The sequence below is a fragment of the Anolis carolinensis genome, chromosome 2, assembly GCF_035594765.1.
Source record: "Anolis carolinensis isolate JA03-04 chromosome 2, rAnoCar3.1.pri, whole genome shotgun sequence".
In the NCBI taxonomy this organism is placed as follows: domain Eukaryota; kingdom Metazoa; phylum Chordata; class Lepidosauria; order Squamata; family Dactyloidae; genus Anolis; species Anolis carolinensis.
The window spans coordinates 182,203,178-182,229,692 of record NC_085842.1 but is presented as its reverse complement, the minus strand read 5'-3'; the positions used below and the strand labels follow the sequence as shown (position 1 = coordinate 182,229,692).

The 26,515-nt window shown below is 43.2% G+C and overlaps 1 protein-coding gene across 10 annotated transcripts in view; it reads left to right on the top strand.

Moving 5' to 3' along the window:
• The window catches only part of flna (filamin A), an 89,919-nt gene that overhangs the window by 22,223 nt on the left and 41,181 nt on the right, over positions 1-26,515 (top strand). For all 10 annotated transcript variants that reach the window (XM_016991191.2, XM_016991192.2, XM_016991189.2 and 7 more), the window contains exons 5-18: positions 2,972-3,090; positions 6,373-6,450; positions 6,550-6,712; positions 11,094-11,294; positions 11,819-11,956; positions 16,225-16,351; positions 18,344-18,480; positions 19,192-19,385; positions 20,308-20,421; positions 20,642-20,785; positions 22,026-22,149; positions 23,304-23,464; positions 23,566-23,656; positions 24,866-25,035. In XM_016991191.2, coding sequence (XP_016846680.2) covers positions 2,972-3,090; positions 6,373-6,450; positions 6,550-6,712; positions 11,094-11,294; positions 11,819-11,956; positions 16,225-16,351; positions 18,344-18,480; positions 19,192-19,385; positions 20,308-20,421; positions 20,642-20,785; positions 22,026-22,149; positions 23,304-23,464; positions 23,566-23,656; positions 24,866-25,035 — 1,961 coding nt within the window. The remainder of the gene's footprint in view (positions 1-2,971; positions 3,091-6,372; positions 6,451-6,549; positions 6,713-11,093; positions 11,295-11,818; positions 11,957-16,224; positions 16,352-18,343; positions 18,481-19,191; positions 19,386-20,307; positions 20,422-20,641; positions 20,786-22,025; positions 22,150-23,303; positions 23,465-23,565; positions 23,657-24,865; positions 25,036-26,515) is intronic.

Below are 26,515 nucleotides of genomic sequence, written 5' to 3'. Positions count from 1 at the left end.
CAAGTAATCCAAAACAGTCCCCTTTCCCTGTTTCAACCGATACAGAGCCCACCCAGCGTTCTCCGTGCGGAGAGGATCCCCAAAAGTATCAGTTAACAACTTTTTGAAATTATTCAAATTGTCCTTGACTGGGTCATTTCCCAAAATTAAATTAGTGGCCCATTGTCCTGCGGGACCGGTCAACAAACTCAAAATAAAGGCCACCTTGCTAGTGTCTGTAGGATAAGCATGAGCACTGAGCTGAGAAAAATAAAGCTCCACTTGTGCCAAAAAGGTTGGCAACTTGCACCTGGTTCCGTCAAAGCGTTCAGGAGTCAAAACATGTCCTTTCACGGCATGAGCGGTTTGGCTAGCGGTAACAGCCGTTTGCAATTGGTCTAATTTGGCTCTTAACTCATCCATCGTCTTCCTGACGGGTTTATTGCTGCAATAAACCTTTTATGGGCGTCGGGCAATCTGTCAAGGACAGAACGCCACAAGATTCAAAGTAACAGAGTTTATTAGATTACAGAACTCAAAAATGCCCGTAAAACACAAGGGCCAGGCAATTTTTGCCTTTAGGAGCAAAAAGGGGCAAAAGTAAATGTTCAAAAGATAAACCGGATTAAACCGGAGTTTAATCCGGGTAAAAACAAACTGCTTTCTTCAGCCTGGGTATAAACAAAACGAAAGGCAAGGAACAAAAGATACAAAGAATGCAACTAATTGGCAGCAGATTCCTCTCTGCTGCCAACACTGTGTTTAGAGTAACTTGCGTCGCTCCCACACACACAGCAGACAGGATTCCAACACGAACGATTCAGCCAGGGATTTTAGCAGTAGAGTAGACCAGTTCCGTTCCGTAGATCAAAGCCAGAAGCAGACGTTTGTAGTTTTTCCAAGTCCAAGAAGGGGGGAAGACAAGCCGTGGTCAGTTCAGTCCGAGTTCTCAAAACAGGAGATGGCGTCCGTCAAGAAGACGACGGAAGGTCAAGCTAATAAGAGTAAGCACAGGTTTGCACAAACAAATGCCCACACAATCCCTCCCGCCGTCTGACCCTGGATTCCAATCAACTTACGTCTCAGCACAGGAAAGTACACAAGTCTTCAGGGAAGCGTCCCACACACACACACGAATCCCAAGCGTTTGCCCAGATTACCTTGCCCGACGCAATTTGCAATTGCTCCCAAGCCCCATTTTATGCCAGTTACAAATCTTCATCACTGTCAGCTGCCCTCCTTAACCCGGGCGTTTCCTCATCACTTTCCTCGTCAGAGCTGGAACACCTCTGACTACGCCCAACAGCATCTCCAGCTGTGGATCCCGTCCCATCCCTCCAGCTACGCCATGGGTCTAATCCTGAAGGTCCCCATTCATCTTCTGCCCCATCATGGCCAGTGGCCCCCAATTCCTCCCTTACCCGAGTCCAATCCATCTCATCCTCCTCTGAGCTAACCAGCCCTTCCTCCATTCTCTCCGTGAACCCTTCGAAAGACTCTTCGTCAGAGGGTTCTGCAAATATGTCTCGCAGTCTTTTTCTCTCTCGCTCCTCGAGAGTATCCGACTCTCGAGGAGTCTTACGCCCACGCCTGTCAGAAACAGAGCCACGAGGCTCAATCATAACATTCTGTATGGGTCAGGTGAGTGACCCATGAAGGGTAACCCCCCCCCCCTTTATGAAGAAGGGCACAGATGGATATAATGTGTTCCTCCAGGCAGTGTTGAGCTAAAAGTCCTAGCGTTTCTAACCACTGGCTCGGATGACTTGGGCTGCTGGAGTTTGCAGTCTAAAAATGTCTGGAAGGCATGAATGTCTACAAGCCATTGAATTGGAGTGTCTGCCCTAGTGAGGAGGCAAATTATATTTTCACAAAGGATCTTAGTTAGGAAAAGGATGGGGACCTTGGGAAGGACTGTCAGTAGACAGAATTGTTGTCTCGTTAGGGTTAGACATTAATTGAGATTGTCTTGGTATTTTCACATGTTTTCCCAGAGAACATCCTATGATTAATCTGAGGGAAAACCATTCTGTGCCATCCTTTAACTTTGACTCCCTTTGCCCCCAGCTGGCAATGCTGCGTGGGGATGATGGGGATTTTAGTCCTGCACATTTACGAGGTTCGAGATTTGTGAGATGGGGAAAAACTGTACTAATTCCAATGTGTAGCCATGTGACTTTGGAGGAGTGTCAAGCAGTGCTGTAATAACATCCAAGTCTTTAGTTCTGAATTGAACAGCACCTAGATGAGGAGTGAGAATCTTACAGCCCTCCAAATGATTCATTTACTGCAAAATCCAACTGTCTGAATGGGGAATGCTGGAAGGTCAGGTTCAGCAACATACAGAGAGCAGCAGAATTTCCCTTATTTAGATAATGGCTGACATCCCACTTAGCTAAGAATGCATAATTGAGTAGCGTCTCCTGGCCTGACCCTCTAAACATATCTTAAAAGCCCACAACCACACTGAGCCAATACAATTCTATTCATCTGCAAATTTGAGAGCAGCAGGATGATGTTTCCGGCACCCTCTCACCATCAAGAAAGGGCATGGCAACCAGTAGTAGGGTTCCTATTGCAATTCCCTGTTGCAGATGTGAGGAGGTATGCCATCCTGCTGCACTAAGGCACCCACAAGAGAAAATATTTCAATTGCTTGGTGTAACTATTGTTAGGTTTGGAGGGACGGATGTTATAAACAATCATGACAATATTGCCACAATTGAGAATGCATATTAATAATGAATATGCAACAGTTACTTTGAGATCTGTAACTAGATTTACAAATCTGTAACACCAATACAGAATGTTATCCAATTTTGAAGCTATGGTTAAAGAGCTTTAGGGTAGGACAGAGCTTGTCTATAGCTACTTAGCAATGCTTTCACTTGTGGTAAGTTTTGGACCAAAAGCGTGTTGGCCTGTATTATAGCCTACCAGTAGGATCAGTAGCTGGAAGGACCAGCCTTTAATATTGCCTTTTGTATTTCAGGTATCGAACCCACGGGGAACATGGTGAAAAAGAAGGCCGAGTTCACTGTAGAAACAATCAGTGCTGGTCAGGGAGAAGTACTGGTATATGTTGAGGACCCTGCTGGGCACCGTGAAGAAGTGAGTCCTAGAGGCAGCATTTTGTGAAAATCTGGATCAGCTGACAGTTTGGGTGTTTCAGGGTGGGCCCCATTTTTAAGACTCCAGACACCTCCCAGCTGTACCAACTCCATTTAGAAAATCATAATTTTGGCCCACAAACAATGCATAAAGCTCCTGGATGTGTGAAAATACATAAACATATCCCCACCCAAACTCCTACAAGCACCTCATAATCCTTTACTATCTGAAATACTGTCATCCTGTCACATTTGCTGGTTAAGTGTGTGTGGATTTAATTAGATTTATTGCAGACTCTTCATTGCTGCCTTTTTTGTGACCTAAAAAGTACCCTATGTCCTTCCTAGGCATATGTAGGTTCTCCAGCATAATTCTATAAGGAACCTCTACCAATATTGTTTCAAAATCTCACTGGAGGGCCTACAAATGCCTAGAGAAGTGTAAAAAAGGGGATTGCAATTTTTATTTATGTCTGTTTTTTTCCAGTTTATTGGGGATCCTGTGTCCTTAATGTGCCATAAATGTAGAGGAATGACTGTACTTTGGTTTCTCCTTCGTGGTGTCTGTGAAATACACTCATATGGTAGTTTGATGCACCTGTGCAGCAGTTTCGGAACCCTACAACAGCTATTGAGGCTTTGGCTATAGTCCTACCCACCTTCCCCAGAAGGTATATAGTGCCCAGGTGCGGTTATAGCCTTAGTTCCTCTTTTCTGCTGCAAGTAGCAGCATTGTAGGAATCTTTTGTTTGTTATATCTGGTTTTTCTGAAAATGGACTGTTTGACTTCGTGATTCTTCCAAGGTTTGGCTATTCTGGTTTACCATTGACCAAGGACTGTATTCGACTACTCTAAGATGTCAACCCCTATCTTTAAGAAGTGCTCGGCCAGTGGGGGAAAGCTACCTGACATGGACGAGCATGACAAGTTTCTCCTTTGTCTGAGGGAGACATACTCCATTAAAAATTATGCGGCCTGCCAGGAGTTAACACCGCAGGCATGGAAAAATAGAAGCACCTGAAGGCCCTCTTGTGTGCATAGGGATGTCCTTTTGGGCCCAGGGCCTGTCCTGCACCATCATGACGGACGCCTCCCTCCTAGGATGGGTGCACACAACCGGGCAACTCTTGGTGTGTGGCCCATGGTCTCCATTTGAGGGGCAGTGTCATATCAACTTCCTGGGTTGCTTGCCTTATACAAGGGCCTGCAGGCCTTCCATGATGTCCTCCAGTGGCGCATGGTCCAGGTGTGTACGGGCAACACGACAATTGTGTGGCACGTGAACAAGCCAGGGGGCACACGGCCGTGCTCCCTGCTGACCCCCGAGTATAACAATTTGGAACTGGTGCATGCGCAACTACATCCGGCTCACCACAGTCCACATTCCAAGATGCTCCAATGTGCTGGCCATAGACCTTTTTGCCACGCAGGACAATACCAAGTGCAGTCTCTTCTGCGCCTGGGGAGCACAACTGTCCTCGGCGGGCTGTCTGGGGAGCGCATTGTTGTTCAGTTGGACAGGACCCCTCCTCTTTGTCCTCCCATTCATACCTTTTCTCCCCAAAGTAGTCTCCAAGATCTATCACGATGGCATGATGCTGTTTTCATAGCACCGTGGTGACCACGCCAGCCCCGGTTCCCCCTGCTGGCAATGATGGCTGACGGATGCCACCATATGTTCCCATGTTGTCCAGACCTTCTGACCGTAGACCATGGCACACTTCGCCACCCCGACATTCAGTGGCTTCACCTCATCACATGGAAGATCAGTCCCAGCAATTTTCCACAGCCATACTAGACATCTTAGCGGCAGCACATAGGATTGACGAAGCAATCATATGCTGCAAATGGGCTAAGTTTACCCAATTTGCGCAGGAGTGCAATGTCGACCCGCTCGCAGTGCCCATGGCACTCCTCCTTGATTTTCTCACCTAGCTAGCACACAGGGACCTAGCGCTGTCCTTGCTTAAGTGCTACCTGGCGGTAATCCCTGCCTATCGGAAGAGCCAAGGCCTCCCCTCCTGCTTTGAGGACCCTATGGTCCAGATGTTCTTGCAGGGGTACAAAAACACTTGCCCACCTTGCACCCCTCCACCGCCCATGTGGCATCTTTGCCTGGTGCTTTCTGCGCTTGTGAAGCCACTGTTCGAACCTCTCTCATCAGTGGACCTAGCCCATCTATCATGGAAGACTGCATTCCTCATTATCGTAAAATCACGACGGACCAGCATGCTCTGTGCTCTTCACGTAGTTAACCCATGCATGTGGTTTCGTAAGGATAAGGTCATAATGCGGACTGATATCACCTTTTTACCCAAGGTCACCTCCCTGTTCCACACCGCACAAGATATTGTACTCCCTGCCTTCTTTCAGGACCGACTACTCCACTTGAGAGTCCAGTGTCCCCACAAAAGTCTTCCGCATGGATGGTCGCAGCCATCTGGCTGGCCTACCAGCTGCTGGAGGAGGAGCCATGCGAGTTGCTGCTATCTCTACAGCTTTCTGCCGGGGCATACCCCTGGAGGACATCTGCAGGGTAGCTACATGGGCCACTCTGCTGATGTTTGGGACACATTAAAAGGTGGATCCTCCTGTTTAAGCACCAAGTGGGCTTTGGGAGAGCTCTCCTTTTCTCTGCGGTGTTATGACACCCATCAACTACAGTAAGTGGCTTGCTAATCTACCATATGTGTGCATTTCACAGACACCACAGTGGAGAAAGTATGGTTGCTTACCTTCAACCGTGTTTCTTTCGAGTGGTGATCTGTGAAATCCACACATTCCCATACATCCTCCTCGCTATCATCATGCCTGCCTCATTTACCACTGTGGCGGTGGGAAACTAAGGTTATAACCCCACCTGGGGACTGTATACCTTCTGGGGAAGGTTGGCGAAGCTAGCCTCAACAGCTGTTGTAGGGTTCCAAAACTGCTGCACAGGTGCATCAAACTACCATATGTGTGGATTTCACAGATCACCACTCTTAAGAAATATGGTTATAGGTAAGTGACCATACTTTCCCTCTTGAGTCTCTCTCAAAAACAACAAGAAGCCATGCAATGTTGCTCCTTTTTGCTGTTTTTTAAGATAGATTTTGGAGTTTAAAGGCATTTTGGTTTGTTGCTGTGCACGACACATGGAGAGACAGAGGTGGAAAGATTTCTCATGTAGCCCCCTGCATTCACCCAATTATAAATTAAACAGTCATACTAGGGTATATAATAAGATAACTATTATTATTATGAATAATAAGAAATTATTATATTTCCTCTGTTATCTAGGCTAAGGTGATTGCAAACAATGACAAGAATCGGACCTTTTCTGTGTGGTATGTGCCAAAGGTGACAGGTGTTCACAAGGTAAGAACTTTCAAGGATTGTGAGCAGAAGTAGATTTTTGAAGTAAGACTTTCCTTTGTGTCAGCCTCTGATTCCTTCCTTCCTTATTTTCACTTCCAGGTGACAGTACTGTTTGCCGGGCAGCATATTGCCAAAAGTCCCTTTGAGGTTAATGTGGACAAATCACATGGAGATGCCAGCAAAGTCACTGCCCAGGGCCCTGGCTTGGAGCCTTCAGGAAACATTGCCAACAAGACCACCTACTTTGAGATTTTCACTGCTGGTCAGTAAAAGGGGCAGAGAGTCTTTGGGTACAAAGGAGATACCACTTAGTTGTCATTGTTCAATGATATTGAATTCTGGCAGTTGTAGTTTGACAAAGCCTTTAGCCTTCTCTGCCAGAAGTGTGCTGGTGTCTCATCAAATCTCAACTCCCATGATTCCTCAGTATTGAGTGGTTACAGCTAAAGTAGCATCAAACTGCATTAATTCTACAATGTAAATGCACCCTTTGTCAGGAAATGTGGGTGAAAGAATGATAGGCAATGCCAATCCTGGCCAAGTCAAAGTTTGGACAGCAAATGTGCTGACTATGTCAATGTGGAGAAAATTTGTTTTTGCTAGAGCAAGGACTACAACTCCTGTAACCCCTCAATAATTGGTTGTGTTGTCTAAAACAGATGGACCCAACAATGTTTGAAGGGTCACAAGTTACTCTGGAACATGAAAGCCTAAAGGCAATGGATAATTTTGTTTTTGAAAAGTTCTGATATGAAAGGCTATAATATGACAAAAGCATTGTATATTGTATATTTCTAGGTCTCATGGTTATCTCTGAGGACACATTGATCTGCTCTACAGACAGTAGAGTACTATTTAATAGTTACAAGTTAGCATTTATGGAGTCACAGGTATTCTCAGTGCTTACAAGATTCTGGGAAGGATTGTAGCAGACATCAGGGGGAGATAAGCTGGATAAGTAACTTGCCTGAGCTGAAGTGAGATTTGATCCTGAGCCTTCATGGATAAGTAGCTTTTTGCCTTTGTAGTATACTGACATCTGCATGTAGGGTGTGGCTCGACTTGTAGCTTTCTTCTTCTCCTATTCTGACTTCAGGAAACAAATGAGGGAATGCATAACATTTCATAAGATTTCAACTTCCAACAACCCCTACCTGTGAATGAGTGATTATGGCAACCCAAAAGGTCTTTGGAGTTCACTTCTGCATCCCACTCTTGCCTTCTTAAGACAACCTTTAGCTGACTTCATGTATTTTATTTCTAACATCTTGCATAAGTAAAGATTTAGACTTGATCTTTGAGGTGGGCACCTTAATGTGATTTTTGCCAGCCACGCAGGCAGATTTTTCATAGGCAGAAATAATTGGGGACTCAAAGCTGTCCTGTGAGCTTGTTTAACTTGGCAGGATACGTAACTAACAATGCCACAGAGTACACAAGGGTACTTGGACAAGATCAGTCATCTCCATGAGTCTCATTCAGGCCCTGGGAAAGTTGGGCTTTAGTTCCCAGAATTCCCCATAGCAGTGGGTGATTCTCAGGATTGTAGTCAAGAAACATAATTCTTCTAAAGCTCATCAAAGCATAATAGCATCTATATAGGAATAAAATCTCTCACTCTTAAAAAAAAACTCCCTTCTGGCAACAGGCTCCTTCCTTATCCCCATAGCCCTTGGGAAACAACTGATCTCTTGTTGTCTCAGATCTTGCCTTTTGTATGCATGACTGGGATTCGAACAGCCTCCTTTTGAGTCAAAGGCTGAAGACAATAGTGCCTTAAAATTACAAGCTGCTGCCTAAGCGGTTTCCCCGATTTTCTGGCTGCAGACTGTTTTCCAAGAATGAACGTTCCTCGCTAAATCCAAGTTGAAGACTGTCCTTGTGCTAAGTAGAGCATAGCTTGGCATCCCACAGTTTCTATATCAGAGAACTCTTCTCCTGCATGGATGTGTGGGTGTGTTTAAAATATATTTCCAAAATGACCATGAGCCAGATGGAAATTTGAAAGAAACTATACAGAGTGTAGAGAAGAGACTTTGCAGTATGCTGTTTGTCTAGAAGCCAATGCAAACTGCAGTAAAGTTGTAATAAAGAGGAATTCTATTTACTTGGTGCATGCTTATATTTGGTGGCTTTGCATAGCTAAAGACTCAGTAAATCCTGGTCACTGTGATTTATAGTTGGCCCTCCACATTTGTGAGTTTCAGTTTTGCAGGTGTGATTCAAGCTCTAGGTCCTCTAGAGCAACTCTTTGGTCAACTTCCACCAGAAGTTGACCACAGAGTTGTACTAGAGAACACAGTGATTTCTAGAGAGGTGTTCTCTCAGATTAAGAAGTTAGATTTTTTAATTTGCAGTTTACCCACTTTTACTGGAGTGCTCATTTCTAAACTCAGTGAATATGAAGAGAGGACTATAAAGTAGCACATTCAGTGCTGTTTAATTCTAATTTAGTGGAAGAAAATCCATCTCAAAACTATTCCCCTCACCAAATAGATTTAAGAGATCACAGGCAAAACCAGCTGAATGTGTTTTGTGTGTAATTTTGTTAGCTATGAAGGAGGACCAAGAAATGTGCAGCAGGCATCTTCCCTCCAAACTTGATCTGAAAACAACCTTCGCTTAGCAACTGTAATGATTTGAGAATATCACTAGGCACTGCTGATACAATACAACTTAACAATACTATCATATGAGGTAGAAATACATTTAGAATAAAAATGCAGAGCTACTTAAAACGTTTTGAAACTTGGCAAACAAATAGTTTAATTTACTTTGTGGGCAGGGTTAGACATGTTGAACTTGGTGCAGTGAAAAATACAAAAAGTTTTTGGCATCTGAAAGCCTAAAAGGTGGACTACTACTTCTTCAGAAGACGAAGATTCCCCACTTTCATACTGAGACCCAGGCTAGTTCACAGTATTATTAAAAAAGACAGTTGTAGTTGAAAACACAGCATGTTACTATGGTGTCCCATAATTTAAGCAGATTATCATGCTGTGCATTTGATATATGACTGTATGGCTCTGTGGTTCTCAAACTTTGGTGAGGAGGCCTTATTCAGCGACAGTTCCAGCTTCTCCTATCCTCCTTGTAAAGATTCACATCTGCTGCTGTCTGAACAGAACATTTTTTTTCTTTCAGAGAACAATTTTTGAAATGCTTTAGATCAGTGTTGCTCAAAGAGGTCATTCCAGTGCTGGTCCCTAAATTGTTGGCTTCCAGTCTCTGGGACGCTGCCAGAAAGGAAGCAGTTGTTGCCAACTGTACCAAACTTCATTTCCCAGCTGCACCTCCTGAGCTCTTAAAAACATGTCTCAGATCTTGCCTTCACAGTTCCAGGGCAGCGGGGTGGATCACAAGGGTTTAAAGCTACAGTGGTCAGTGAGGGGGAAAGTGGGGATGATAATAATAATAATAATTTTATTTTTGTACCCCGCCACCATCTCCCCAGAGGGACTCGGGGCGGCTCACAGATATAAAACCAGCATACAGTAATATCAAATATAAATACCAAATACAAAAACACACAAATAAATTTAAAAGGCATTTAAAAAATCACTATCATTATAAAACACATGAAAAACACAGCAATAAAAACATAAAATGAACTGGGCAAAGTGCACTGAGTGAAACTTGTAAACAAGAAGGAAGTTAAGGTACTACAAGGTACAAGATAACATAAACAATACCTTGAAACATTGCAGGCTTGGGACTGTCATGATAAAATATAAGGTCAGTCAGGCATTGATGGAGATGCTCTGATCTCTGGATGCAGGAAACATCTATGCTGCTTATCTTTTGGTTCCAACTACAGCTGTTTGGAAATAGAAGGCTGGAAAGTTTATTTTTGAAAAGCTGGTTCCCAAGAATTTTAACCTCACTAGTTTATCTGCCCCTATCACTCCTGAGAAACAGGTTGAATTCCCGCTCATCCATGGAAACGTCCTGGGCAACCCTGAGCAGGTCACATTCTCTCAACCCTCAGAGAAAGGCAAGAGCAAACCCCCTCTGAACAAATCCTGTCAAGAAATCCCTGATAAGTTTGCCTTAGGACAGTGGTTCTCAACCTGTAGGTCCCCAGATGTTTTGGCCTTCAACTCCCAGAAATCCTAACAGCTGGTAAACTGGCTGGGATTTCTGGGAGTTGTACGTCAAAACACCTGGGGGCCCACAGGGTGAAAACCACTGCTAAAGGTAATAAATAAATTGCAGGCACACAATAACAAGGATTAAAATAGAATGATCTATGTGTATTGGATGAAAACCCTCCTCTCTGAATAAGAGGGAAGTTATAGATTTAAAACCTCGGATGGTCAGCAGATTAATTAAACTTTGTAAGAAGTACATAAGAAAGACATTGTCCCTCCCATTTGAATGAGCTGTAAATCCATTCAGGGTTTTCAGCCAGGCTTTAAAGGAGAGCTGTAAGGTGATGAACCCCAGTTCTAAAATAGATTAGCAAAACCTGAAATGAAATGCAGATGCTGTCATTTTATTAATATTGGGTGAGAATTCTTAAAACCATTCAAAAGTCTTAATTCTAGTCACAATGGTGAAATACTTGGAATCAAGATGATGCAAGATGTACAATGTATTTAGTGCCTTTCTCTCCCTCTTAATACACCCGTTTCCCCCTCTAGGTGCCGGAGTTGGGGAAATTGAAGTCATCATTCAAGACCCAACAGGCAAAAAGGGGACAGTCGAGCAAAATTTGGAGGACAAGGGCAACAGTACCTACCGCTGCACCTATAAACCCATCTTGGAGGGCACATATACCATCTACATCACCTTTGGTGGGATCCCTATCCCCCGCAGTCCATATACAGTCACTGTGGGGCAGGGTGAGTTTCCTATTAAGCTGTGGGCTTGGCAATGGGCCATCTTTGTCTTCCACACTGTTGCTTCTGCTTGGTTTGTTTCTCTCTCAGAAAGTGTGGGAGGGTACTCTGTTCTGTGCTAACTTCTCTCCTCTCTACCTGCTTCCTCTTGCCCTGAGCCAGCTCTCCTCTGCTCTTACCTTTCTCCTCTGAAGAGCCACCTCCCTGGATTTCTGCTGATACTCATCTCCTCTCAGCTGCTCGGCGCCAAGACCCAGGGCCAATGGTATATCACTCCTGGGGCACAGGGTGGTGTGAACTTGTGGTGAGGGGTTTAGGATCATGTTCTCTCAAGGACAACTTATTGACTTAAACTCACTCCCGTCTTCCTTTTGTGTTGTGGGAGTTGATAAGTTGCCTGGCATGTTAACTAGGGTGAAAATCTGCCCTATCAAGAGTAATGGAGCCTTTCCTTCCTTCTTTTCTCTCTCTTTTGAGGGGGAGATACTGTGTTCATGCGCCTTTTTCCTTTCTCTCTGCTGCTGTAGCATGCAATCCCAATGCCTGCAGAGCAGTGGGCCGAGGCCTACAGCCCAAAGGTGTCCGGGTGAAGGAAACGGCAGATTTCAAGGTCTACACAAAAGGTGCCGGCAGTGGCGAACTAAAAGTTACAGTGAAAGGCCCAAGTAAGTTTGTGTGTCTGTTTGCATGTACATATTTTGCTACTAGTTACTGAGTGCAAAAGATGGGGAGTGTTGGGCTTCAATTGGAAATACAGTAAAGTCTCGCTTGTCCAACCTTCGTTTATCCAGTGTTCTGTATCATCCAACGCAGTCTGCCTTTCAGTAGTCAATGTTTTTGTAGTCAATATTTTCAATACATTGCAATGTTTTGGTGCTAATTTAGTAAATACAGAGTAATTACATAATGTTTTTTTCTGTTGATTTGTTGTAAAACATGATGTTTTGGTGCTTAATTTGTAAAATCGTAACATAATTTAATGTTTAATAGGCTTTTCCTTAATCTCTCCTTATTTTCCAACATTTTCACTTATCCAACATTCTGCCGACCCATTTATGTTGGATAAGTAAGACTCTTTAATTGCATTTTCCACATGTTCCGGGGATATTGCTGTTGCTTCTCTTGCTCACAATTAGAATCATATCTCATGTTGGTCTATTTCTGTGGGAGACGCACAAAGCTCATTTAGTAGATGTATCTGCCCAGATCTAATGAGAATCATAAACTGCCAAATAGCTATTACAGCCAGCAGAGAAAGGGCAGTGCAACCATAGAGACATAATTTGAGATTGAGCTCTTGATTCTACTATGCCAGTGCCTTTTGGTTATGGTTAGGGTGACTCAGGTTCTTTGCTGCGTAAACCTGGGCATGCTTATTTGGCATACCTTCCAGATCCTTCTCACAAGGGTGAACTGATTTACTAGCCTCTTGCTAGCCCAAGAGATTAAGAGACTTAAGAAGATGGCACCACTTCCTTTTTTTTGTATAAGAAGTGATGAGATATAGCAACTATATCTCAACAGAGCAGTTTGGAAAGTATCTTACACCCCATCTGAGAAGTAGCAAAGTTTTTTGGGAGGTCAGGGCAGACTGTGTGGCAAAGACAGCTCTTGTCCTAACACCTTGGCCTGATTCCCCACCCTGTGGCTTTGCAATAGGGCTGGCCTATTACAAGTGACAGCAAGCTAGTAGAGGAGCATTTGCAACTAGGGAAGCATGTGATGGCTTTCTCTAAGGATAACATATATCTCTTTCCTCCTGACTGGAGCTTTAAATGCTCAGCTAGTTAATTTCTCTGGAAATAAAGAGGCTGTCTGAACCCAGGAAACAAAGGGGAGGCCACATGATGCTGTTTTCACTGTGAAAGTTTAACAGGTTTGGGCCTGTCCATTGCCTTGCATAGGGAGACCTGCTGGGAAGGTAGATCTGTTGCAGCAGCTCTCAGCCTTTGGAGTCTTGAGACAATTGGGTCTTCAGTTCGCAGAATCCCTGATTATTGGCCGTACTGACTGAGACATCAGGGAGTTGAGTTCCAAAACACTTGAAGTGCCAGAGGTGGAGAACCAGTGCTCAGTTGCATTAAAAACTCAGTGTTTGGAAGAATTAAAGTCCTGCTGTTGTTTGCTAAGGAAACTCTCAACAGCATTTTCTCCTTTACTTTTTTCCTGCAAACTTCTATCAGTGCTAAATTCTAGAAACCCTTTAATCCTTTCAAAGTAAAGTTGCTGTCAACTGCCATTGTTTGGCTGGGGGCTGTGAGAATTGTTGGGTCCCCTGGCAGGAAGTGCCAATGAAATGGGCCTTCCAGGAGGGGCTCATTGTGGTATGTGTACTTTAAACAAGGAAATGTCACTGAACCAAGGAAGCAAAGCTGTAAATTATATTATTGTGGTAGAATAATTGTGCTGTGTGTATGTGTAATGGTATGGCAGGGCCAGCAGAGCCATAAAGGGTCATAATGAAGGTCTTGTCTAGGCTGGAAGTAAACGTTGCTGCAATACAAAGGCATGCGAATGATGGAAAGAGGCTGGCTTTGATAGTCATAACCCCAGGTTCAAACCGCAAGCATTTAGTGCAGGGTTGGGCAATGAGGCCTGGGGCAGACTTCAGAAGCTGGAGAGAGTTGCTAGAGCCAAAAAATACGACTGCTCCCATTTGGAAGATAACAATCTTGGGAATGCGGCTGTGTTTTATCTCCCTGGAGGCGCCATGCCATGAAGAACCTAAATGTAAACTGTGCTGCCCTTGGCAGCTGGGGACAAGAATGTTGTGGCATCCTAAATTCTTCGATTGTGAGATTGTGAAAGAGTCCTTCGTGGGGCTTAGGTGTCAATCACAGACTGCAGGCCTTGCGGAAACAACAGGCAATGTTAAGACAAATACCTTCTGCCTGTTGAAGGGGAGAGTGGGGTTAGGCCCCTGAGTCCTCCAGACAAAGCTGACTTGAGAGACACCAGGTCTCCCAGTCGCTTCCCAGTCAGTTTACAGGAAACTATTGAACTCATGATTAAATCTTGACTGCAGAACTGGAAATGGAATAGTATTATTTAGCAACAGCAATAGTATTCTTTAGCAAGAGTTTTATTTTTACTGATGACCTTGGTCTAACAACACAAGCAAAAGACTTTGAAACACTCGAAATCCAACTCACCGATGCCTTGAAAAATCTCTCCAGCTGCTACAAAGAGAACCACCTGAAGCCTAACCCTGCCAAGACACAAGTGTGTGCTTTCTATCTACGGAACCGTGAAACTAACAGGAAATTGAAAGTTACCTGGGAAGGCCAAGACCTTGAACATTGTTTCCATCCTAAATATCTTGGTGTCGTCTTAGATCGAACACTAACATATAGGAAACATTGTATGAACACCAAGCACAAAGTAGCTGCACGCAATAACATCCTGTGGAAACTTACTGGCAGTGCATGGGATGCAGACCCAAAATTAATAAGAACATCAGTTTTGGCCTTGTCTTGCTCAACTGCTGAGTATGCCTGCCCTGTTGGGCACAAGTCTGCCCATGCGAAGCAGGTGAACATAGCATTGAATGAAATATGCAGAACAATCACAGGATGTCTTAAACCTACACCTGTTGATAAACTCTACAAGCTAGATGGCATTGCCTTCCCTGATGTGCGATGGGAAGTTGCTGCTAACTGTGAGAGAAATAAGGTTGAACACCGTGAAAGCCATCCACTGCATGGCTATCAGCCTCCCCCCCCCCCCCCCCCCAGTAGACTCAAATAAAAAAAAGCTTCATGAGAACCACCACTCCTCTTAATGTTCCCCCAGCAACAGCAAGAGTAACCCTCTGGGCAGCTAAACCAGGAAATCCCAATTGGATGGCCCCTCACGAGGGTCTGCCTCCAGGGGCAAACCAAGAATGGGCAACCTGGAAGTCCCTGAACAGATTCAGAAGTGGACCGGGGCAGATCAAAAGACAACCTGGCAAAATGGCACTACCTAAAAGAATCCTCCACCTTGTGTGACTGTGGAGCAGAACAGACAACTCCACATCTGTATGCTTATCCACAATGTCTTGCCTCATGTACAGAGGAAGATTTGTTTGAGGCTACAAACCTTGCGGTCACTGTTGCCCATTTTTGGTCAAAAGATAATTAGCTGCTTGTGTTCCTTCTATTTTTTTCAGTTTTATCATAATTTATGCAATGATTTTGATACAGAATAAATAAATAAAGCAACAGGTCTCCTACATTGGACTTGTTCCAATATGTCTGCACAGAATTGTCCACAGAACGGAAGATAAATATGAGGTGTTTAATGTGTTGTCAAAGGCTTTCATGACTGGAATCACTGGGTTGGAGTTTAATGTTGGTACGGTTGTAGTACATTTGTGCTGTTGTTGGGTTTTTTTTTTACTTCTTTAGTTTACAGGGTAATTTTCCACACTTACTAGCCAACCTGGCACAAGCTCCTCTGCTGTTTGAGGCAGAGCAACAAATGTTGTCCCACTCAAAATATGTGCATATACACATACAAACCATATCTACAAGGCATATGTTCTCAGGCTTCATATGGATACTCAAAACTGAAGATAATAGCAAATCCTCTTGAAATGAAGAACTTCCAGCCCAAGAATACTGAATACCATAGAGGTATTGCGCTAGAGGACCTAAAAATACTTAGAGAGGTCATGTGCCAGAGAGTTAAGAAAATGCTTTTGTCATAAGTAGATAAATAAATCCATGAGTAATGGTCCTGCAGATATGGGGATTGTTCTGTATTGTCCAAAGTGTCTGAGATATTTGCTACCATGGGCAGAAAATCCTACAAACACCACTCTCCTCCTTTGTCAATAAAAAGGCAATTACAAATGGAATAGCAGTTTGTTGCCATTTCAGTGACACCCAGAAGCAACAGTAGGCTCATTTTGTATGGGCTGACACTAATCAATTGACCACTTTATCCACAGAAGGACTAGAGGAACGTGTCAAGCAGAAGGACTTGGGTGATGGTGTGTACAGCTTTGAGTACTACCCCACTGTGCCTGGGAACTACACAGTCACAATTACTTGGGGTGGACAGCACATCCCCCGCAGGTGAGACAATCCTAATGTTAATATGGAAGGAAGTTGAGAGTGGCCATTATAGGAGGGCTCTGCTTGTATGAAAGAGGTGCAAAGAAGTGTATGCTTAGGCTCAAGGTAATGTGGTCTGCAGAGATGCATAGAGGGGTCATCCACTCCAACCCCCTTCTGCCGTATAGAAATCCAAAATCAAAGCCTTCCCAATTGATGGCCATCCAGCCTCTATTTACAAACCTCTAGTGATGGAGACACCACCACACTCTGAGGCAGGGGTCCTCAAACTTTTTAAGTGGAGGGCCGGTTCATGGCCCCTCAGATTGTTGAGGGGCCGAATTATCATTAAAAAAATACAAATTCCTATACACACTGCACATGTCTTATTTGTAGTGCAAAATAAAAAACCCAACAACATTTATTTATTTACTACGTTTATACCCCACCCTCTCTCACCCCAAAGGGGACTCAGAGCGACTTAAAAGTTGTATGTACAAACAATAAATTATATTATTAGCAAAGCACAATATTAGCATTATATATTACTACTAGCTGTGCCCGGCCACGCGTTGCTGTGGCAAAGTGGTGGTGGTATTGGTTAAAAGTTGTTGTGGAATTTTTATTTGACGTTATTTGTATTTTTTTAATTAATTTTATTGTAACTTATCTTTTTTATTTATTATATTTTATTATTTTGTTGTATTATTTTTAGTTATTTTGTTAATAGTATTTTATTGTATTAATTTTTTTAGTGTTTTTAATTATTTTTATTGTATTATTTGAATTTATTTTATTTTTTATTCTTTTATTAACACTGGGCTGAGTGGGTTGCTAGGAGACCAAGTGGGCGGAGCTTAGCCTTCTAACTGGCAGCAATTGGATAAAAACTATTATTCCTCTCCCTGTAATTGGGACTTTATTTTTCTTTTCTTTTTGTTGTATCAACCTAGAGCCGTGAATGATGGGTTGTGTTGTCAAATTTCGAGGTTGGGGGGCCTGTAGTTTTGTTGTTTTGTCCGCTGCCCTGATGCCATCACTCTTTTATATATATAGATATTGTACTATATTACTATACCTTAATATTATTAGTAATATTACATTTGATATATAATATATAATTCATATTATTACATTATACAATATTATTACATTGTATTATTATTAGCCACCCTGAGTCCCATGCTGGGTGAGAAGGGCAGGGTAGAAATACTGTAATAAATAAATAAATATTATATTGTATTACATTATAATATTATCAATATTATATGTATACACAATATATTATATTATTAGGATTGCACAGTATTAGTAAATTAAAGAACAATACAATATTTAAAAATAAAAACAATTTTAACCAATATACTGTGTAAACCAATCAGGATTTCAATGGGAAGTGCGGGCCTGCTTCTGGCCAATGAGATAGTCAAATTAAGTAGGATTGTTGTTGTGCCTTCAAGTCATTTCGGACTTTGGGCAAGCCTAAGTCTAAAACTGAGGGCGGGGGCCAGGTAAATAACCTTGGAGAGCCCCCGGGCCTTAGTTTGGGGAACCCTGCTCTGAGGCATCAGTGTATCCCACTGCTGAACAGCTCTTCCTAATACTTAGTACTTGCCTTGAATCTCTTCCCATTCTTGAACTCTCTAACATTCAAGGTCTTGGTTACAGAGAGTTCATTTCATTTTAACTACTTAGAATTTTAATGTCAGCAATACTTGATTTGTCTCTAGTGATGTGCTTTGTGAAGGCCTCAATTAGGGGCAAACAGATGGCCTTGGGATGTTTGGGATTACAACTCTCCTATACAGTTTATCCTGTTGCTATGTTTAGAAATTATGGGAAAAGTAGTGTAAAATCTTCAGGACAGCATCAGATTGCTTATCTCTGAAACTGAGGCCTTTTGCTTAAATTGCATTTTATAAATACACACAATTAAAGGGGCTACTGCAAAACTGGACTATTTTGAGACTTCTATGGCTGAGACTAAGCATAAGCCCTTTTTTTCACTACCAGCCCATTTGAGGTAAAAGTGGGAACAGAATGCACAAACCAGAAGGTGAGAGCCTGGGGACCCGGTTTGGAAGGAGGCGTCGTTGGCAAGTCAGCTGATTTTGTGGTGGAGGCCATCGGAGATGATGTTGGCACACTAGGTAACTGGGAAAGCCAAGCAATGACTGATTGTGGTCCTGAATTTCTGGGTGCAGGGAACTTGATTTTCATACACACTGCAGCTTGATCCAAGCAGGACGTAGGTTCCCTGGTCTGGTGAAAAAAGGATTGTTTAGTCAGTAGGGCCTCAAGCTATGTTCACGCAGCGTTTTAAAGACTTAGATTTGCAGTATGGCTGTATAGCTAGATTCAGCCCTGAATATAGACACTAGCTTTTGCAAAACACCAGGAATATGCTTGCTGCATCTTCACCCATTTCTGTGGATGTTGGATCTAGCCCCAGTGATGCATATCATTGCTACAATCCTGTTTGGATTGCTGTCTCATGTTCTATGTGTATCTGCCTTTGAAAAGTGCTTGGGAAGTTCAGTTGGTCCAGAATGCTACATCTAGGTTTGATCACAGGGAACATGTAACTCCCCCCTTGTGACAGTTTCAGTGGCTACCAGTTTGTTTCTGGATGCAATTCAAAATGCTTATTAGGGTCTATAAAGCCCTATATAAGAACACTTTTCCTGTATGGGGAGCCAACTAGAGTTTTGAGGTCTTTATGAGAGGGTTTTCTATTTCTCCTGCTGCCATGTTTTCAGTATTTGGGAGGGATTGACATGTCTCCAAACCAATGTCCTCCGGGCCACCGATGCCCCAATTCTGATCTTATATCTCCCCACTCTCAACCCAATGCCCTGCAGGTTTCTCAGTGGAGGGCCCTTCGCAGGCTAAGATTGAATGTGATGACAAAGGTGACGGCTCTTGTGACGTGCGCTACTGGCCCCAGGAACCTGGCGAGTATGCTGTTCATGTGTTCTGCAACAGTGAGGACATAAAGCTCAGTCCCTTCATGGCTGAGATCAAAGCTGCTCCCAAGGACTTCCACCCTGAGAAGGTAAATTGAACCTATGCTGTAATTTTGGATAAGGTTTTACCCTGTTTCACATCCTAGGCATTGAATGTATGCGTGTATGTGTGCATACTTCTCAGAGGGAAGCAGAACCTGAGAAAGCATTAATTGTGGGCCTCATGTTGGTGATTAGAAAGAGAGTAAGATCTTCTAGATTGTCCAGGCTGTACCTGCACACACCATTCAAGGTCAGGGTGGAAATTTTGTGGCTTTCTGTAAATGTTGGACTACAACTCCCAGACTGCTGGGAGTTGCAGTCCATGATCTGGAGGGCTGCGTGATTCTCATCCCTGGTTGAAATTTACTGTTCTTACCTGATATGAGCTTCCTTTGAAAACTGGCATCAACTTTGAATGGCTTTAGAGCAGGATGGGAATTGTCATCTTTACAGTTTGCAGCATTCCTCTCTACTGGCTATTTCAGTTATGACTGATGGGAAATGTAGCACATCATGTAACAGTTTGCATGCGATAGAGGAATTTGGATTGGTCGACAAAGCTCACAACTAAGGGAAAGTTACCTGAAAGTTCTGGATGGGATTCCTCACTGAGACATTGCTTTAATTCTGTTTTAGTGTCTTATTTGCTTTTTATTAGTATCCTCCCTCCAAATACCAATAGCTCAAACCAAGACCAACCACCCACAAACTGCTCTGTGAGCTTGTGTGTCTACTCAGAAATTGTTAGACCGTGTTATGTTGAATATTGCAGTACAATGTTTACTGTAGCCAAAAATGTCTCCTCTTCTCTGGTGAAAGGATGTGCACTTTCATTAAAGTTGTTTAGATTAACAATGTTTTAACTGTCTCTATTGACTGTCCTTACATGACTTGCAGTGACCACTATGGTAATCACACAGCATGATGGAAGCTGCTTTAGAACTAATAGCTCTATTTACCAATTTCTAGGTAAAAGCCTATGGCCCAGGGCTAGACAAGACTGGTGTTGCTGTCAACAAACCTGCAGAATTTACAGTGGATGCTAAGAATGGTGGAAAGGCACCTCTCAAAGTGCAAGTACAGGTGAGGTTCATTTGCATTGGCAAAATTCAGGTGGAGCTGCCTTAACCCGAGGGCTTCCAGATATGTGTGACTGCACATCCATACTGTGGAGGATGAGGTATCCTAAGACACTGGGGGGAGAAGGCAAATGGTATAAGGAGCTCTGAAAAGTGGTAGAGAATGTGGAAGTGGGGAGTAATGTGTGCCAGAAAGTCATCTTCTCCAATTGCCTCCATCTCAGGATTCTGATGGATCTCCCGTGGATGTCTCCATGAAGGACAATGGCAATGGTACCTACAGCTGCTCCTATGTGCCCAAGAAGCCCGTGAAGCACACAGCCATGGTCTCCTGGGGAGGAGTCAACATCCCCAACAGTCCCTACAGGGTTAGTCTTGTTTCCCCTGCAGCAGTAAGCAAAAGGGTTTGATGAAGAGGAAAGAATATGATAATCCCTTGGGCTCACCCCAGGGGTCAAAATTGAGGGCTGACATCTAATCAGTGAGTCCCAACTAGACAAGACCAATCAGTTGTTGAATAGTGAGTCACTAGGTAAATCTAATGAGACTCTAATGAGACACTAAATCTAATGGAGTTAATGAATCTCTAATCAGGACTGAAAGAATTTAGGCCAAGATATGCCTTTCCACCAATGCAAGGCCTTCCAGGCATTATTGGAGTGCTGACTAAAACTGATGGGTGCTGCAGTCAACAAAGTATGAAAGACTGCACTTGGCTTACCCTTGCATTAGCAAGTGGCTCCAGTTTATGGTGGAACAATATTTTTCCCATTCGATTAATAGTGTTTTTCCACTGGAAATAAATTGCCTTTGCTGTTCTGTACTTTAGCTGAGTGTGAGGTCAACAGTGTTGGATGATGTTCTTGTATTGTTAAGTTATCCTCAAGCTGTGGCTGTGCCCTCTGGTCTAGTAGTGAGAAGGCTGTAGAGATCTTGGGGTTAATTCCATCTCTATGGGCTGTCTTGATTTGGGTTTTTTTCCCTTCAAAACCAGGGGTGACCAGATTTTAGCTTATGGCTTGCATAATATCAACAACGCTACCCGCACACACTAACACAAAGCCCCAGGTTTTGTTGTAGGGCATTATGGCCTAAATCCAAAAATAGAAAGGCTCATAAAATCAATAGGACATTAATGTTAACTTACCGTTAAATATGTGGTTACAAAGGTCTACTCTAGTTTAGGACTAGCCATTGGATTTTGACTCTAAGCTGTCCTTGCAGGATCTCTGGTTCTCTCACCTTCACTAAAACTGGTTTTGCTATGGGGACCCTGGAGAATCAAAAAAGGCCTTTGTAGGTCACATAATTCTGCCCTAATGATCTCAAATATATTGTATTGGCTGTTTTTGGAAGGTTGGGTTATTTTGTCTCAGATTAACCACATCCGTCTGTAACAACAGCAGTGGAACTTCACTTACCTTCTTTAAAACATTAGGACAAGAGCCCCAGAGATAAATCAGCAAGTGTTTTCTTTACATTCCAGCAAGAACTCCCATAGTTCTGTGACAGCTATATTTTTTCAGTTGTGAAGTATGTCCATCCTACCTCAAGGGACCTCTCCTACCCTTTCAGCCAACAATGCCCCATTGTATTTGTGTCTCTTAGGTGAATGTTGGAGCTGGCAGTCACCCCAACAAAGTGAAAGTATATGGTCCCGGTGTGGCGAAAACTGGCCTGAAGGCTCACGAACCTACTTATTTTACAGTCGACTGCACAGAGGCTGGACAAGGTGAGCCTAGACTTGTTTTCATTTGTGGGTCTCTTGGAATGCCGTATTTGCCACTACTGCAGTAGAGTCCTATTTGCCATCTTAGTCCCCCTTTTCCCTCTCACCTTAACCCGCTAAATACTGTGTTGGCTTTGAGGATAGAGAGAAATTGTAGCCCTCCATACAAACTTGGAAATCAGTTCTAAGGTCTACAGGGTGGGGCTTTCTCTTAGCATCAACACTGGAAATTTCTTCAAGAATTCCAGTATAGTTTTGTAGTATGTTTATTGCTGGGGAGGGATTTGTGCCCCTCTAGATGCTCTTTTTGTTACACTTCCCAATTGCCTTTTTCATTGTATTATATTGAGTAGAGCTTTAAGTCCAAACCTCTGGAGGCCCACTTCTCACATCTTTGTTCAGAACTTGGAAGTTTAATTTGTTTGGATTTTGATTTCCTTGGGCTTCAAACCTGCCTTTTTTAAAAACTGTGCATGCTTGTTGCAGGGGTGTGGTGTAGAAGCTAGAATTAAAAATACCTTCTCCAAGTCTTACTCCTGGGTGGAATATTGTAGAGGGAAAGGCATTGTTTGTGCAAGTGCATTTGTGCAAAGGGCATAAAATGCTTTCCTTTGGGGTAAAGACACACAACCTTTAGCACAGTGGTTCTCAACCTGTGGGCCGCGAGAACAAAAATCCGGTCTGCTAAGCTCCTTCCCCTTTATTTATTAATTTTATTTCCTCTTACTTCCGCAGAGCTGACCATTGTATTGGATAGACAACATCAGCTCTAGATTATTAAATATGGTTTTCTGTGGGCGAGCAGATGGCAACTACTGGGTGGCATATGTTCTGTATCGGAAACTAGAGCTGATGTGGTCTATCCAATGCAATTTTCTGAATCAGCAACCCAGATAACCAAATCAGCTCTAAGGTTGACCAAAAACTGATTCGTAACCCTTTTGGTACTAATGTTGGAGAGTGGTCCCTGGTTAAAGTGGACCCTGGTCAAAAAAAGGTTGGGAACAAATGTTTTAGCAGAAGCTATAATACACTGAAAGTGAACTGTTCTTAGGGACCTGCAGCACATTTTTGAGGCAGGCTATGATGATGCATCTGGTTACCAATTTTAAATCAGTTGCCATGGCCCACCTATTGAGCTGTATCCATTCTTCCAGGTGATGTGAGCATTGGGATTAAGTGTGCCCCAGGTGTTGTGGGTCCAGCCGAGGCAGACATCAACTTTAACATCATTCGGAATGACAACGACACATTCACAGTCAAGTATACTCCCCATGGTGCTGGCAGCTATACCATCATGGTGCTTTTTGCTGACCAGGTAAGCCCACTTTTTAGGGTGGATGCTGTCAAATTGTGTCTGTGAGAGAAATAGAGTTGGATGAAGCTCTGGGGTGTTCATGCCTTCCTCTTAATTTCTAGGCCACCCCCACCAGCCCCATCAGAATTAAAGTGGACCCCTCGCATGATGCTAGCAAGGTGAAGGCTGAGGGACCTGGCCTCAACAGGAATGGTGAGTTGGGACACTGTGTAAACCAATGTGATTCAGGCAGTGGGTGTGTGGCTGGGAAATTGGAGTGAGATCAAGGGCAGGAAAAGGCTCCTTGAAATTTGCACAGCATAGAGAGTTGCAGTGTGTTTTTATTAATAAAACGTTTCACATTGTGGAAGCTTGAATTTGGAACATATGACTTCCATCTGCTTCTGAATCCAGAGTGATGCTTGAATTACAGCTTCCTCCCTTACTCTCCTTAGAACAGGATGGGGAAAGGGTTTGGAGAAGCAGGCTTGTTCCTCAGTGCAGTGATACTTTGCATATAGGATATCAAAGTGTTTCCAGGCTTCCTAATATCGCTGGTAACTATGGCTTCAGCTCTAAGAATTGGCTTTGCTCCACCTTGCCTTCAGGAACACAGGCCGGAAAAGATGGGGAGCAAAGCTGGGCACACTCTGCTACTGTGTTGATATATTGAAATGCTAGGCTGGCTTGAAATATCTCCCCATTTACCACATGCAGGGAATGTAAAGAGTATGCAATATTGGACGGGAAACATCTATGGACCATTTGTGGAAAGTTAATCTTATGATCATGATATAGTGAGATAGAGCTTTTTTATGGTTCTCAACCACTGATTTTTGGCCTTCAACTCTCAGAAATCCTAACAGTTGGTAAACTGGCTGGGATTTCTTGCAGTTGTAGGCCAAAACACCAGGGGACCCACAGGTTGAGAACCACTGTTTTAAATAAAAAGCTCTCTCTCTTCCCCCATTATCTTACACGTTTCCCAACAAGTTCTGCACCCGCTCCTCACAGATCAGTTTCATACATAACAAATGATGCTCTAAAAGTTCCCTAGGATGCCATGAAGACAGGAAAAAACTTCAAAGGTTACAGGCATCTATTCATACCCTTTTAAAAATAAACTATGGCAAGATGTTAAAATCAATATGGAAGAGGCTTTAGAAAAACATTTTTGAGTCGCTAAGTCTGGAGACCAGTGAAGCTGCTGGCAATCAGTGTATTGTTAAGATAACCCTTTCTATGGGTCAGGACTGGGGAACGGATGCACCTCCAAGTGTTGCTGGAGTGCATTTACTGTCACTCCTTGGGAAAATCCTGTGGTTGGGGAATGATGTTAATTGTGGTCTGAGAACATTATGCCCCCAAGTGCTATCTGTGGTCTGTAACAGACCTTTTTGGTCACCCCCATCTCTTCCCCAGGTGTAGAGATTGGCAAGCCAACTTATTTCACAGTCAATACCAAGGCAGCTGGTAAGGCCAAGCTGGATGTCCAATTCACTGGCCCAGCCAAAGGAGAGGCTGTTAGAGATTCTGAAATAATTGATCACCATGATAACACCTATACTGTCAAGTACACCCCTGTGCAACAGGTAAGTCAATGGGGAAGAGATGGGTAGATTTAAGAGTTTGGACACACTTAAAGCAATAGTCTTAAAGCCAGAATGTGCAATGCAGATTTTAACTAGGAAAGGAGATCCCAGAATTTTTAATCTGTGGTTGGTTTAATCTTCATTGGATCAGGCTTGTCCCCATGTAAGCACCCCAAATCCCTTCAGAGAGATGGAGGCAGGATATAAAAATAAAGTTGTTGTTATTTTTGTTGTTGTTGTTATTTTATTATGACACAGCAAACAAGATAGATATGCTGGATTTCATATCACAAAATCACAAGTCGAACACTTCCCAAGTGTCTAGGACTGTGTGATGTATTTTCGGATGATGCGTGCAGATCCCAGTAGGTTGGCCTTTTGCAGTTGGCAGATCATGATTTTGTCAATGTCTATTGTTTCCAAATGCCAGCTGAGATCTTTTGGCACGGCACCCAATTATTATTATTATTATTATTATTATTATTATTATTATTATTATTATTATTATTATTTAGTAGCTTTAGGATAATTGAGAAGTGTATCACCTTCATGTAAGTATAGTCTTGTTTCCAGAGTACTATGAAAGAGGGTTTTCCCCCTGTAAAAGAGTGTTTGGCAACCAGCATGCTGTAGTGATTTGAATGTTGAATTAACACACTTGAAGAGCAGGGTTTGAATCCCTGCTGGGGTATTGAAACCCACTAGGCAAGTCACAGAAGAAGACAAAAGGGAAACCCAGTCTAAACAATTTCTGCCAAGAAACCCCCATTATAGGGTTGCCATAACTCAGAAATGGCTTGAAGGCACACAGCAGACAATGATCCATGCCATTGTCTGGACACAATCTACAAGCACTGAAGATCCTAATCTAAATACAAAATAAAAGTTTATCACAAGAAGGGTGTGTCAAAGGCAGTGGTTCTCAACCTGTGGGTCCCCAGATGTTTTGGCCTTCAACTCCCAGAAATTCTAACAGCTGGTAAACTGGCTCGGCTTTCTCGGAGTTGTAGGCCAAAACACCTGGGGACCCACAGGTTGAGAACCACTGGTCAAAGGGAAAGGAATCTCTTGAAATCCCATGTCACATTTGTGCATGAATGTTGAATGGGGCTGCATGCCAGTGAGGCTGATTGATAGATGGAGTTCAAACCCTCTTCCACCCTAATGTCCCCTGCTACTTCCAACTTCAGAAGTGTTGAGAAGAATACTAGTTTTTCACCCCTTTTGTGTTCTGATGGCCATTTGCCTTTCATGTCTGCATGAATCTCATGGAATTGAAAGGTTTAAGAGAAAAAGAGGGTGGTAGTGTCATCTTCAAGCTCATGGGGGGAGGGGGGGGAGTTAAACTTCTCTTTTTACTGTTAAACCAATGGAAGAAGAAACGGCAGCAGAAGGCTTGCTCCGTATCTATGTTCAAGAGCTGAGCTTTGACGACAGCACACTCCACCAACCCTCATTTGTTCAGGTGTTTTCAGAGAAG